Source organism: Erpetoichthys calabaricus, chromosome 8 (assembly GCF_900747795.2).
Source record: "Erpetoichthys calabaricus chromosome 8, fErpCal1.3, whole genome shotgun sequence".
Classification (NCBI taxonomy): domain Eukaryota; kingdom Metazoa; phylum Chordata; class Cladistia; order Polypteriformes; family Polypteridae; genus Erpetoichthys; species Erpetoichthys calabaricus.
The window spans coordinates 104,362,968-104,378,304 of NC_041401.2; the positions used below are offsets into that span (position 1 = coordinate 104,362,968).

Consider the following 15,337-nt stretch of genomic DNA (forward strand, 5'->3'; position numbering starts at 1 on the left):
ACACTATATCTCATTTAAAATGCTGCCTTCAGAATACTGTTGCTCCTGCTTGTTGCTTATTCCCAAATACGAAAACCAAAAAGCCCAATACACCTTGGCAATAAAAAAACCTGAATAATTCTTTTAAATCTATTTAATAATTCAAGATCAGAAAACAAAAGCAAAAAATTCAGAATCCTCAATAGATACGTTTGATGTCATGTCATGTTTCAGCCAGGGTTTCCTCCTGGCTGGGGTTCACATTCCTCTTTTTTTTTGTCACTTTAGATTTTTTTGTTTATGTTAATATTAGTGATCATTTAGTTTCTACAAGAAGTGCTACCTATCTAAGATGGGTTGAATTCTAAGTAATTAAAGTGTCACTGTTATATGCCATTTGGTGTGGGATTCGTATAAACACTGTTCATGTTTCTGATGCCGCATCTATTGGAATGACAAATGTAATGCATTTTATTACTACAAATGTTTGTGATGTGCCATATTTTGGAATGACAGAGACATAGCAACTGGATGGGCACACAGTCAGACACACAGACACTTATCCTTGTATCAAGATGATGTATCTACATATCTTCTACAACGTTCCATGTATTTTGTGGGTAGTTCCTCAGAATGTGGGGCCACCTGCCCATCACCATCAAGGGGGTGCTCTCAGTCCTATATAGGTTGTGGAAAAACTCACATCCCTTTACGGTACATTGTATGTGCTGGCTTTGGAGAGTTCTTATGATTAATGTTATTACTTTGCTAGTACATTTACTGGATTGTTTACATATTTCCTCAGTTTTTCAACCTTTCTCTGGATTTGTGATTGGGACTTGTTTGCCACTGGACTGCCTATTTTTACAAAGGCATCTCCTTCTTTGCTTCTTAGGCTTTTTAGAGCTTTTGTGCTGCAGAGCATTTTTGTGTAAAATCTTTTTTATTTTTATAAAGACTCTTCATCTGTACTTTATGTTTTTACAAGCCAAAGACTGATGGATCCTTCTCCTTGTGGGGTGTTTAATTACTGACTTCAGGATGTTATACTTAGGTACTTCCAAGTTCATTAAATTTGATTTTTTAAAAAGGAAGTTATTTGTTCATAATTGGGGCATATATGAATTTGTCAAATGAACTTTCCACCACCAGTGAATGACAAATTACAGCCCATCCTGGTGCTGATTTCCAAGTCGAGGATCATACCATAGTACAAGTGACTATTAGTGAGTGCTACTGTCCCATTCCCTAAGATATCTTGCATCTTTGGCAAATTCAGAGAAAGTTCCAGGGCTCTCTGTCTTCCAATCTGTCCAGTAAGACATAAATATTTTAGTTGGAATCCAAACATCCAATAGTGAAGGTGGGAAGCAGACTTCTTAAAAGTAAATGAAAGTAAAGATATACCCTTTCACAGGTGTCATTAACCATGCAACACCTCTGTTTTTACCTCTGTTCCTCTAAATGTCAGCACTCTCTGAGGACTCCATGTGTCCTGCAGCTGAAGTATATCATTATAATATGAACTTGAGGTTGATTTCAGACTGTAAACTGAATGTGTTATGGTTCAGCCTAGATTATTTCTTTTTATTTGGTTATAAATATTATTTTCTAAAAAAAAAAAAAAAGCTGTTAATGATTGGGTTTTATTCTTCCTTATTATGCTTTTCTTAATATGTATTTTGTTTAAAGTATTGTATGCAGCTGGGTAACAGCCCCAGGATTATTTAAGAAGAAGCTGCCATTTTGATTTTTTTGGTGTTTGTGTTTGATCTCCTAGTTTTTTGACTTCTGGCTTCAGTAGTGTTTTTGGCTTTTGGATTGGTTTCTGGTTAATCTTGCCTTTGCTTTCTTTAAATATTAAAAGGACTTTATTTTTGTGTTTAAAGTTTTATAGTTTTTCTGTTTCCCTGATTTTTGTAAATCTTTTTCATTTTAAAGCCTTTGCCCCATATTTGAGGCTGTATAGCCTGTAAGCCACCAACTAGAAGCTGGGGCTTGGCTGTCTGAGTAGGTAAGGCCTACTGTTTTGGTTCAGAGCTACATAGCAGTGCAACGCTGGGTTTTGTGTTTGAGGCCTGCACCTTTTTTGTGATTTGGAATTGGCAGATCACAATAATGTTGCCAAACGCTGCAATTGACTGGCATCCCGTTTTGTGTTGGTTCCTACCTAGCAGCCAGTAGAAAAGTCGGTAGTTATTGATAGGGAAAAATCTTGATCCTGATTCTACTGACATAAAATGGTTCTTCAGACATTAGCAATATGTTACTATTGGAAATTTATTTAACAAAGACGGCTCTGGAGTACACTATGCTAGGTATCACACTTGCATTGCAATAATGGTTGTGTTGATAATCCTTTGATAGACAAAGGCTTTATAGAGTATGAATATACAAGAGAATATTTAGCAAATAGCTGATACAATGTTAATCTAGTATAAATAGGTCCATATATGTTCCATAATAAATCTATAAAAAGATACATGATATTACATTTCAAGTCTGGAGCAACCTTATAGGAGAGCAGAGTAGAATGAACTCATCCAACTTAGAGCAGCTGTACAAAAAGTAATATAATTGAAAACCTTAACAAACTAAAAAAGTTACATAAAGGTTTTTGGGTGCACTATCATGGACACAAGACTAGGATTAAGGAGCTGTAGTATATTGAGGATTAGAAAACATAAATGGATGAATGTTCTTAGCAAATTAACTAGCCTCTTATGGCCTCAGAAAGCAGCAGTTAATTTTTTAATAATAAAATTCTTATTAAATGTGTGGCTTACCTTCCCTTTTGTTCAGCCTTGTAAATTTTGCTGAATGTCTGTTAGAGAACTCAGAAGAGCTTTCAAATGATGTTGTGGGCAACAGAGACAACAGAGGATCATCACAATTATCTGTATGAATAAGATAATGAAGAAAAAGAAAAAAACAAAAATCATCAATTGCATATATTGCATATTGCTCAAAGTATGTGACTCCATACTGCCAGGTCCCGAGGTAACATTATAGATATTTTGTAGAATAACAATTTTATGTAGCATTATTGAAATAGTACATTTATAAAAATTCAAATACACTACACGGGATGTAACATGAGTTTATTCAATCCCTCTATATAAATTATAAAACAACAGGACATTTCTAATTAATATTGCCCATACAGTTGGTGGAGGAAAACATTACTGTAATCTCCTAACATTTCATTCATAAACCTTCAACATTGCTTTCAGATTTTTGCCTTTAGCAGTACTGATGACTGAAAATTGAAAATCCACACTTTGCCCCCCCAGAAATGACAGATAATTACATGAAAACCAGTTGTGGAGAATGTCATGGCCAGATATGCAAAGGATTACATTTTGGAATCTTTTCTCATTTACCTGTAACCAGTTCTAAATGTCAGTTTTTCTTGTAACTTGGTCACCTCCTTCCATGTTTAGCTATATTTAGTCATTGTGTGTCACATTATTTCGAGAGGAAACAAAAAAGCATGTATGTAGTCAAAAGACCCTAATAACCCAAATCAGAAGGAGGGTAAAAGCCAAAAACACAAAATATTAAGTACCTTGTAATTCAATTGTTGTTTGACGTGTAAAATATTAAGCATATTTCTGAAAGCAAAAAAGTGCACGTTAGATGATTTGACGTTTAAAACTAAATGTTTTTAAGGAAACAAGCTAAACTGTAGTCTTTCAGTTAAGGGTATAGGATCCAGTTCTTGTCTTGAGCTACATTTTGCTGAACCATTCTGCTGCTCAATATCTCCAATTCTTGGTCTATCCTTATGTCCCTTTAAGAAGTTTTTGTTCTGTCACTCTCTGTCTGCTGACCATCCCTCCTCTTGTTAGTCATGCCAAGACCGGACAATACTTCTCATTTCTTGCTCCAAGGCTGTGGGTGATCTCTCATAAGTATTTGGAAAGTGACACAATTAACATAATTTTGGCTCTGTATGCCACCACAGCGAATTTGAAATTAAGAAACAATTACATGACTGAAGTGTAGGCTTTCAGCAGTAATTCAACAGGTTTAACAGAAATATCATACAAGCCATTTAGGAGAGCCATTTCTATACACGGTCCCCTCATTTTCAAGGGCTCAAAAGTGTTTGGACAATTGATTAACAAGCTGTTTTAGCCAGGTGTGAGCAGGTCCCTCATTAATTCATTAACTATTAAGCAAGTAGAAGGTCTAGAGTTGATTCCAAGTATGGAATTTGCATTTGGAAGCTGTCACTTTGAAGTCTCAATAAGAGTTGCCTACACAAGTAGAAATAGGCTATCATTAGACAGAGAAAACAAAATAAACCCATCTAAAAGACAGCAGAAACACCAGGGGCCTCATGTAAAAACAGTGCGTACGCCAATTTCCACGCTCACATCGCAATGTATAAAAACTAAACTTAGAGTAAAGCCATGCACATTTTTACACCAGCTCAAACCACAGTGTATGCAAGTTTTTGGCTCCGAAAGCAGTGCTACTGTTCCTGGGTGACTTCTCTTTATTTTTTAGATTCACATCCCTGACACTACTTTGTCAAATACTGAATACTGAAATTCTGAACTTAAACTTTTGATTAGCTTCCTTTTGTTGTTTATACAACTGCTTAAATCAACAAATAGTACGTTTTTCCTTGCCTCCACTTGGCATTCGCTGATATACTTCTTTTTTCTCCATGCTTTTGCCATTGTCTTTTCATAGAATGCTGAACTTAAGGGAATATTTATATTGATTTGCATATCTGAAGAGGTGTAATTCTGGGAGGAGTCTGGGAGGGGCAGCAGGCGCGTGCACAAACGTTACATTTCATGCAGACTTATGCAGATTTATGTAGTGGAAGCGTGTGGAAGTTGGCTTACACACGGTTTTCTGCATCTGAATTTTTTTGTGCATATGCACATTTCGACTTTTGTCAGTACACCATGTTTTAGTGTGAATTCTATGCGCCCCGTTATGCATGAGGCCCCAGGAGTGGCCAAATCAACCATCTTGTACATTCTTAAAGAGAAGGAACACACTGGTGAGGTCAGCAGCACCAGAAGGGCTGGAAGGGCTGGAAGCAGTAGTGTAGCGTGGGTGTCAGCCGCCCGGGGCGGAGGAAAATTCCGCCGCCCCCTTATTTAGGTATGGTTCAAATTTTTACAAGATATTATTATTATTTATTGTGAAATTTTGCCGCCCCCTAAAAGTGCCGCCCGGGGCGGGCCGCCCCCACTACGCTACGCCACTGGCTGGAAGACAACTGTACTAAATGATCGCAGAATTCTTTCCTTGGTGAAGAAAAATCAATTCACAACATTTAGCCAAACCATCTCTCTGGGAGGTAGGCCTATCATTGCTAAAGTCTACAAACAAGAGAAGGGAAAAATGTATATACAGAGGGTTTACCTGAAAGTGCAAACCATTGCTTATCCTCAAGCATAGGAAGGACAGGTTAGATTTTGCCAGAAAATATTTAAACAAAACAGTCCAGTTTTGGAACAGTTTTCTTTGGACAAATGGAATTAAGATTAATACATACCAGAATGATGGATAAAGTATGGAGAAGAGAAGGAATGGCTCATGATCCAATGAATACCACATCATCTGTGAAAAATGCAGTAGTCAGTGTTATAGCATATGCATGCTTGACTGCCAATGGAAGTGGGTCAGTGGTGTTTATTGATGATATGACTGCTCGCAGAAGTAGCAAGACGAATTCTGAAGTGTTCAGGGCTATACTGTCTGCTCAGATTTAGATAAATGCTGCAAAACTGATAGGACGACGCTTCACAATACAGATGGACAATGAGCCAAAACATACTGTGAAAGCAAACCAAATGCTTTTCAATGCAAGAAGTGAACTATTCTTCAGTGACTAAGTCAATCAACTGACCTCAACCCAATTGGACATATATTTCATTTGAAAACAAAACTGATGGCAGAAAGTTAAACAAACAAACAGCACTTGAAGACAGCTGCAGTAAAGGCCTGGCAAAGCCTCAGTAGGGTGGAAACCCAGCACTTGGAGAATGCCATGGGTTAAAGACTTTTACAATTACTGCAAAGGATTTTCAAACAAGTATTGAAAACTATTGTCTTTTTCATGATTATGTTAGTTTGTCCAAAACTTTTGAGGCCCTGAAAATGGAGGAACCATGTATAAAAATGTCTTTCTTTTTGTTTTAAATTAGAAGTACTTCAATCGTATCTTGATTGCTTCATTTCAAATCAATTGTGGTGGCTCACAGAGCCAAAATTATGAACATTGTATCTCTGTCCAAATACTTATCGACCTAACTGTAAAAGTTCTATTCCCCGTGCTTGCTTTTTTATCTTGTTTTCTGTTGTTTTTGATGCTTGCACCTTCATTCTTATGAACATTATAACTTGCACTATAAATTTCCTTGGATTAACGCGTCTGCTAAATAACAACAACAACAACAACAATAATAATAATAAATGAAAATAAGTCATAAACAATACCAAAACAAAAGTTTGAAGATTGAAACTGGTTTGTTTTGAATTATCCAAACCCTTGGATACTTGCATTAATGTTGTAATATGTTTTAAATTGATTACACGATTATGTGATGTTTTACTATTTAAAGAATGGTTGCAGTCATCCAAAAAAAGCATGAAATGGCAGCACACCAGTAACAATCATTATAGTAACAATAAAAATAACAAACAGAAAATAAAATAAAAGTTTTGTCTAAAACCACAAAAATGAATCCTAGAAGTCTAAAATTTAAAATCTTAACACAAAGCTTTTAAACTGTAGTCCAGCAAAACCTCTTCCACTTCTTAATCATACATTGGAACATGTTACCTTGCATTTTATTATGTATCAACATAGCTCACATGGCTTTACTCAGTGCTCGAACAGGAAGCAAATTCCTGGCTGTGTTTATGGCCATACAGTGACATTTGATCAAACATTTGAGTAGCACTTTTCCTTGTGAAGATTCACAAAGAGGTACTCACAGGTAATATAAGAAAATGTATCATTAAGGTGAAATTTACATCATTGCATCATTACAATATAATAACAGTCAAATGAAGAGCAGATGGGTGGTCCCTGTGAAGATTTCTGAAGAGGTGCCTATTCTCACCGGTACACCAAGAAAAGGTGCTCTATTTTGAAATCGAAGAGGTGAGTTCTGGCCCACTTCAAGCACTGTTTTACTACAATTATAGTGATAGTAAAATTTTTGTATTGTAGTATGTTATTCAATTAAAATAAACTTAAAATTGTTTAAGAATTAGCAAATATGGTTTTCCAACTACCATTGCATCTGACCATGGTCTCCATTTTACTGTATTTCACACATGAGTTGAAGGTTTTGTTTAAAATTTGGAATTTGACATCCAAGTGCAATTGGGACTCTAATAGTTAAACAAAGGGAGTGAATTAGAAATTACAGAAATATTTATAATGTAATGCTGACAGTTTCCAATTCAACTAGAAAGATAATTTTTCCAGTAGTTGATAATACACAAGTCACAGTCAACAGGAATTTCACTTTTAAAATGTCTGTATTGGTACAAACACTCTGATCTCTCTATAGCTTTCTTCAGCATCAGGACAAATTATTTTGAAATTTTGGGAAAACTGTAAGCGAGTCTGAACTAAGGTTTGAGTGAATCTGAAGAAGACTGACACAAAGTTCAGTGATCATATTTGTAATGAGTGGCCTACATTTTAGGTTAGTCAAAAGATGTACAAGATATCGATCTGTCTATCTAGGTGTGAAATGTATCTAGTATCAAATAAATTAAATCGGACTGTTGACTTATTTTAAAGCTTTGTCTGATCAATTCAAAATTCCAACTCCATTTCCCTGTTTCTTATTTAAAACCAGATTTTTTTCATGGTTATAATTGACAAAGTAATGAAGTACAAAATCCCAAAAATTATTGGCTCTTGTCACCTGGGTATTAGCGTTCAGTGCATTCTTTTGGATACAGGCCTAAGGAACATTCAGATAGTTGCTCTGTCAATTTAATCTGAGACATACTTTGAAGACTGGTGGATGCATTTATATTGTAATGGAGAAAAGCAGCATGCCATAAAGACTTTTTGAAATCAAAGAGCAAGAAAATGAATGACTTTCTTAGTGGAGAATCAAGGGAATAGTTATGAAGAAAGTAAAAACAAATAGACATGAGAAGACTAAGCAGTTAGAATTCAGAATACAAGCCAAAAATCAAAGTCAAAAAGTCAAAGCAAAAAGTTTATAATCCTTCACTAAAATCTTATTACAAAGCTAACAACGTAAATAGCCACTGTGTGACAGTGTCATATGCCACACTTTGTTATGAACAACATGGCTACAATTTCATTATACTGGTACAATGACATAAAGACTTCCTTCCTTCCTACAGAGATAAAAAAACATACAGAAAATGTCACAAATAATATTCAAAATGGTGACATGATAAATGTCATAAGTATAAAGTTACAAAATTAAAATAATAAGAAGCATTATTCTTAGGTGCGCTCACACACATATGACAGTTTTGAGCCTCTGTCTTGTTTTGATAGCAATGTCATAATTATCACTATTTTCAGTGTTTCTTCTCATGAAAATACTGCCTGTTGCTAGGCACATGATGCACTTAGGGCTTTATCTCTTGCATGATAGATAGATAGATAGATAGATAGATAGATAGATAGATAGATAGATAGATAGATAGATAGATAGATAGATAGATAGATAGATAGATAGATAGATAGATAGATAGATAGATAGATAGATAGATATTCTTGTAGCAGTAGCCAAGAACTGATTATACCAGGTGTGAAAGCTAAGTGAGCCCCAATCCCCAAACGCAAATACACTAAACAGTCCTGGGTTCAAATAAATGGTGTTTTATAACACAATACCTCAAAAATGGAGCACAAAATACAGTTATCTCTCACCCAAATCACCTCTCCTCTTTCCACTGCACTGCCCTCCTCTAGTCAAGTGTTTCTTATTTTCCTACCAGCTCCGACTCACCTAGAAGTAATTCCGGGTCACATGGAAGTCCCACATAACAGGGAGTACATCTCCCTGCAGCACCCTCTTGAAGCACCTTTGGACGCCTGCAGGGCTGTGCTGCTGCACTACAATTACCGGCATTCCCTGGGATGAGACATAAGGTCTTCCACAGTGGGGTGGGAGAATAGCTGTGAGGGAGGGGGGTAGTGGCTGCTGAGTTTGTGACAGGTAAAGCAGGAGCTAGACAGTCATTCACCCTCTCCACATGTTCCTCTGCTGTACAGCTGTTCCTTTGCTTATAGCTTCCCTGATGTTATTTGCTCCAACTTCTATTCTGCCTTCTTCCTGTAGGACTTCTTAGCCTCTCTTAGTCTTTCTGTACACTCCTCAGCTCCACTTGGTCCTTGTTTTTGAAGCCTTGCTTTTTCTTGTTAAGAAGGTGCTTAACATCACCGGTAATTCAGGGCTTATTAATAGCAGTGGACAGTTTTGACAGGGACAACAGTGTCCATTCGGAAGTTCAGGTAATATGTCACACAGTTTGTAATCCCCTTAATATCCTCTCCATCCGGTTCCTGCAGTACACTCCAGTCATTAGACTCAAACTAGTCTCTAAGGGCATTTCCAGCTTCAGGAGACCATTTCCTGAAGGATTGTATAGGTGTGGGTTGTCTTTGAGCTAGAGGCATGTACTGAGGCTGTAGGTAAAGAAAGTTATGATCAGATTTACCCAGTGGGAGAAGGGGAGTTGCTTCATAAGCATCCCTTACATTTGCATACAGAAGGTCAATTGTCCTGTTATTTCTGGTGGGACAATCAACATACTGGAAGAAAGAAGTCAGAGTCGAGTCCAGTGTAGTATCATTGAAATCGGCAGAAATTGCAAAGAAATCCTCTGGGTGTTGGGTCTGAATTCTCACAATGGTAGCGAGTACAATGTCACACGCCTTCCATGTGTCCACCCGTGGAGGAATATAAACAACAACTACAATGGCATGAGAAAACTCCTTGGACATGTAGTATAGGCATACACCCATTGCTAATAGTTCAATTTCCTGACAGCAGATTGTTTCCATGCCCTTGGGTTACACCAGGGGTCCTCAATCACAGTCCTGGAGGGCAGCAGTGGCTGCAGGTTTTTGCTCCAACCCAATTGCTTAATAAGAAGCACGTATTGCTCAAGTAACACTTCTGTTTCACTTTAGTTGTCTCACTCATTAAGATTTTGAACCCTTATTGCTTATTTTAGTCTTAAACAGCCATATTCTTGGTTTTTAATTGCTCCTAATTAGCAATAACATGCAAATGACAAAAGACACCAGCATTTATACATTTGGCTTGTTACCATTTACATCTGTGTGTAATCATGCAGTATTGGGTTAAATTAAATACTTGGAAGGAAATTGAAGAGGAAAAAGTGAAGGACTGAGAATTACTCATCCATTTTAGCCTTCAAATCATTTGGATGATATCCTTAGAAAGGGAAAGAAAATCCAGGATATAAGACCCTACTTTTGATTTTGCCACAACATTTAGTGTCCTTGTCTGCTCTTACGGTTGTGAGCCCCGGAATGTCCATGCTCAAATCGGGAATGCTGTCGGTTAGCCATGAATCCATCAAACACAACAAACTGCACTTCCAATAGACCCGACAGTTTTTAATTAGTGCTGCTAGCTTGTCTATCTTGTTGACCAGCGGGTTTACATTCCCCATTACCATAAGAGTGCCTTGTGTTTTTAAGGGTGCCTGAACCTTGAAAATGATGCAGACTTTGGTAGCAACCTAATCCTTGAGGATTATTATTTTCTTTAGAATCTGTTACTGGCTTCAGTTTTAGTATAGCTCTGTGAACGTTCTGGTCTGTAGGGAAACAAGCAGTAAACCTTAGTTTAGGAAAGGACCAGGAGATGGGAGAAGCAAATAAAAAAAAAGTTTGCCTGAAGGATAGAAGGACACAGAACCCATTTATTAAAACAAAACTGCTGCTAAACAAATCCAATAAGCAACCAAAACTGTTGAAACAAAATATGCTGGACACTACATAGTTTGTTGTCACAAATCCAGAATATTTGAGCAACAGGAGGAGTGTGTTGCAGTCTAAGATAACTTCTAGGTAATAAGATCATGATGTCCTAATGTCATGTTTTGGCAAAAAGATCACATTGCTGTGCACAAAATGGCAACTGATGCCAAAACACAATAAAACAGTGGGGAAAGTATAAACAAAATTACTATCACAAATTATTACAATAACTATCAGCAAGCAGAAAATCAGAAAAAATGGGGGGAAAAAAAGGTGAAAAATCATTACGGTGAAATATGGTTGCCAGTCTTTCTTCCTAGTGTCTTGATTTCTGCTTCACCTGTCTTCCCCACTGATACACTCTTAAAACGCAGACTATATAATCTATGCCACATTCCTTAAAATTCGATTGTCTAGACTATTAAAGAAAAACATAGCCAATTAAGAGTAGGCTTCATGGGGACCTAAACCTGCTCTTTAAAATTCTTAAAGGCATTGATAAAGCAGATGCAGCAGAATTCTTTCAGGAACCGCATTCAGTAATTAGTTCTTCATAAAAAGGTCATGAGTGGTGATGAGCTAGTAATTTGAACAAAAATTGAATTACGGTAGCAATGAAACAGAGGTTTGCTTAACAAAAATTCTTCAAAATTATTCTGTTTAATGACTAGTGAGATTTGTGCCATTGACACCTATTAACACCCCACAAAATATAAAAATGACTAACAACAGCACCAGAACTTTTCTGTTAGCCATGTATGCTAAACATTAGTAAAAAACTTCCAAGAACATTTACACATGAAACATGTTCTATTACAAAACACGAAAAAAAGAAAGGAAATGTGATTTTATGTTAGTGTATTAGTGTCTTAAAGGTAACATCTTTGAATATGGACTGTGAACCTTGTGTAATAAGTGAGCCTACACCTTTAAGAATATTACCCAGAGGGACATGCAGTTCTGTCTGACTGATAAATCAATGCTGGCACCAGCCCCTTGCGACTGCATTGAATTGGGTGGGTTTTACAGTTTATGAATGTTTAAAGCAAGTGATTTGAAATGGGGAAACAATATGAAGAAAACATGTTTTATCCTGTGATTACTTGGTGGTGCCATGATATAGGAAGAAGTTGCATTTTTATGCAGTGTTTCTTGCCTTCCAAAAAAGTACCCAAAACATTTTTCAATGAATTTTGTGCTTCACTATTACAAAATCAGATGCAAAACAAAACTCATCTGTTTCGCTCATAACTGGTCATGTGAATTTAGAACAAACTTTCAATTCATGTGTTTCAATCTTAAAAAATATGTGGATGGGATAATAGGTTGACTTAGATACCAAGTTAACCAAGGAACGTTATGGATTGCATAATGCCCCCTAGTTTGTCAAACATTTTATATTCTTGTGACAAAGAAGTACTGGCAATGTCCTAGAAAAGGTACAGAAACCCTTAAGCCTCTGGCATTGTCTATGTAGAAGCATGTCTGCAGTTATAGGAAAGATGCGGGCACCTTGCCCAACACACAGAGCCTTTAAAATGTCCAGTCACACTATGTGGACCCCTACAAAGGCCCATTTGATCCAAACCTTTTCTGTTACATGTATAATTGGTGTTATTCTTATGTACATAAAGGGTCTGCAGTGTCTAAAATAGAATGAATACATTTCATCCATCCATCCATCATCCAACCCGCTATATCCTAACAACAGGGTCACGGGGGTCTGCTGGAGCCATTCCCAGCCAACACAGGAGCAAGGCAGGAAACAAACCTCAGGCAGGGTGCCAGCCCACCGCAGATGAATAAATTTCATTACATTTAATTAAATCATTGGCATAATTAAAGTATTGTAAATGAGATTTATACTAACTTACAGCTGTTGACAGTGTATCAACGTTCTGATACTCATGATTTCTTTAGAGATACTAAGTTTGGCCCAGATGATGAATCCAGCAAGTAAAACATATAAGAGAAAGTGAATTTGAGTCAGTCATGCTTATCCTTTACAATCTTCTCTTTGGTAATCAATCAATAGTATGTTATACTCTTTTCCATTACAAAGATGAAAAATCACTTTTCAAAAATCTTACATTAAAGTCTTCTCCATATTCACTCAACTAAGAGTCTCTTTTAAGTTTCCTGTGGTCTTAATTAAGATATATTTCAATTTTTTTTTAATCTATTTGAGAGTTGGCTTTTTCATTAGAAGATGGCTGATTTGGGTCCAAGACAGACTTTTTGCAGGTCATGATCACACACTCTGGGTCAAGTTACAGATTTCAATTAAAAATAAAAACAAAACAACATTCCAGCAGAGGGAGAACATTCAAACCCCACAGGCTGGAAATGAAGTATTTGCAAACATCTTCTGGTGACATGTATCATAGCAAGTAAAGCATAAAGTAAAGATATGGTTTGGTTTTCTTAAATTTTTGTTTGATCAAGTTATAAATGCAGACTTAATCTTTTTTATTTCATATACTAAAATTGCTTGCCTTTAATTTGACTGCTTTCTTGCATATGAAATATTTATTGTACTACTTAAATTTTGTTCATGTATCTTTTCTTCATTTGAATGCTGATAAATGCATACTCAAGATTTAATTATATTATATAAATGTATAATTTATAAATATGGTTGAGTATCTTTAATTCATGACTAAATAAATAGTTTAATTTCTGTTGCTTGGATTAAATAATGTATAGAATACTGCCCTTTCAGACATAAGTAAGGAAACACTTTAAAAGTCTAATTTAGCTGCAGGGTTGACTCATAACACATGATCACTGAATTGATAATTTACTGTACAACCACAGAAACGAATGACAAATAAATTAATTCATGAATAAACATAAATAAACACACACTGAATGTTTAATTGCTTAAAGGAAAAGGAAAACTTTGCTGAAGGAAGGCATTACAGTTAAAAATAAATATTTTTAACATCATGCCATTATCTCAAAATGCTGCTATACCCCTGATAAAAGTGTAACTAAAATGGCTTTGGCTAAGGAAAAGTGGGTGTCAATATTTTTTTTCATATAATTAAAATTTGGCAAAAACATGACTGACATATGTAGCAAAAGCACTTTATAGCAGAGAAAGACTGAATGTAAAATGTATTTCTAAAATATGAATGCTTACAAAAGAATTCATCTACATTTCTTTTTGTTAAATATTTCATGATGTACAAATATTTAACTGATTAGTAAAGTATTTTACCGATACTAAAAACATTATTATCTCAAGGTGATCCAAAATACTTTATCCAAACATCTACCTATTCAATATATAAAAAAAGAAAAAAGATTTCAAGGAACAATGTAATGGTTACTGCTGCTGCATCAACATTGCCTGGAAGATCAAATCCTGGCCTGTTCACTTTCTGTATGCAGATTTTTCCCCCTCTCATCTAAGTATGTTTTCTTAGGCTATTCTTTATGTTTAGTATAAATTAGCTCATATGAGCACACAGTCTTGTTCCTCCTTGTTTTAAATCTCTTATATACCTTCTGGTAAGAATGTATGTCCATTTGTCACTCCTAATAAAGTAAATCACCCACACCATTAGAGCAACCACAGTCTCTGTCAAACCCAGCTCTGTAACTTCTGACTAGTTCTCTTTCCACCTTGATAGTCAGATTTGGGGACACTCTGTGCATCTTTTTTGTCTTTTATAATTGATTTTAATTTGTTGTGGGTGATTTTCAATACTTTCAATCCCCTAATTGGTGCTGTTTAATAACCTCACTCTGGAAATGGTTTAAATGTTAACTGGACATTCACTGAATTGTGTGACCTTTTTATTATATAAAATTTGTACAGAAAAATTGTGCAGAATTTTGTTCTACTTTTATATTTTCTGATTTTAATATTGTTGATCAGTTGCACATATTCCGACTGAATAAATAAAGGATCAATAATATAAAAGAGTAAAGGTGAAAAAAACGATTTGTAGGCATGGTATACGTAAGCAAGTGCTTTCAAATCTATATATACATTACTGAAAGCTGAATTCAATCCAATAAAATGTGAGAAAGATAATAGCTCCTATACCACATATGCCAGTGCTTCAAAGAGATGGAACGGTGATTAATGATGATGCCTCACAGTCAGTGGGAGGAGGATGAGGGAGGGAGGTTGGGAGCATGCACTGATTATAGTGCGTTGCCACACCCAACACACAACAAACTATCTGGATTGGGATCCGAGGGCAACCGTACAACAGGTGACACCTCAGCAACGCACTGAACAGTGTGAAGGTTTTCACAGTGGTTGGAGTGCTAATCCTGCCATCAACCCCCAAGTTTTCCTTGCAAATTGGAGGACCTGCTTGTAGCGCTGGATGAGGATTAAGGTCATAC

At 36.1% G+C, this 15,337-nt stretch overlaps 1 protein-coding gene across 1 annotated transcript in view; it reads right to left on the reverse strand.

Moving 5' to 3' along the window:
• Positions 1-15,337, reverse strand: part of LOC114655924 (contactin-associated protein-like 5) — a 557,429-nt gene that overhangs the window by 355,995 nt on the left and 186,097 nt on the right. Inside the window, exon 2 of the mRNA XM_028807237.2 lies at positions 2,766-2,876. Within this exon, the coding sequence (XP_028663070.2) occupies positions 2,766-2,876 (111 nt within the window). The remainder of the gene's footprint in view (positions 1-2,765; positions 2,877-15,337) is intronic.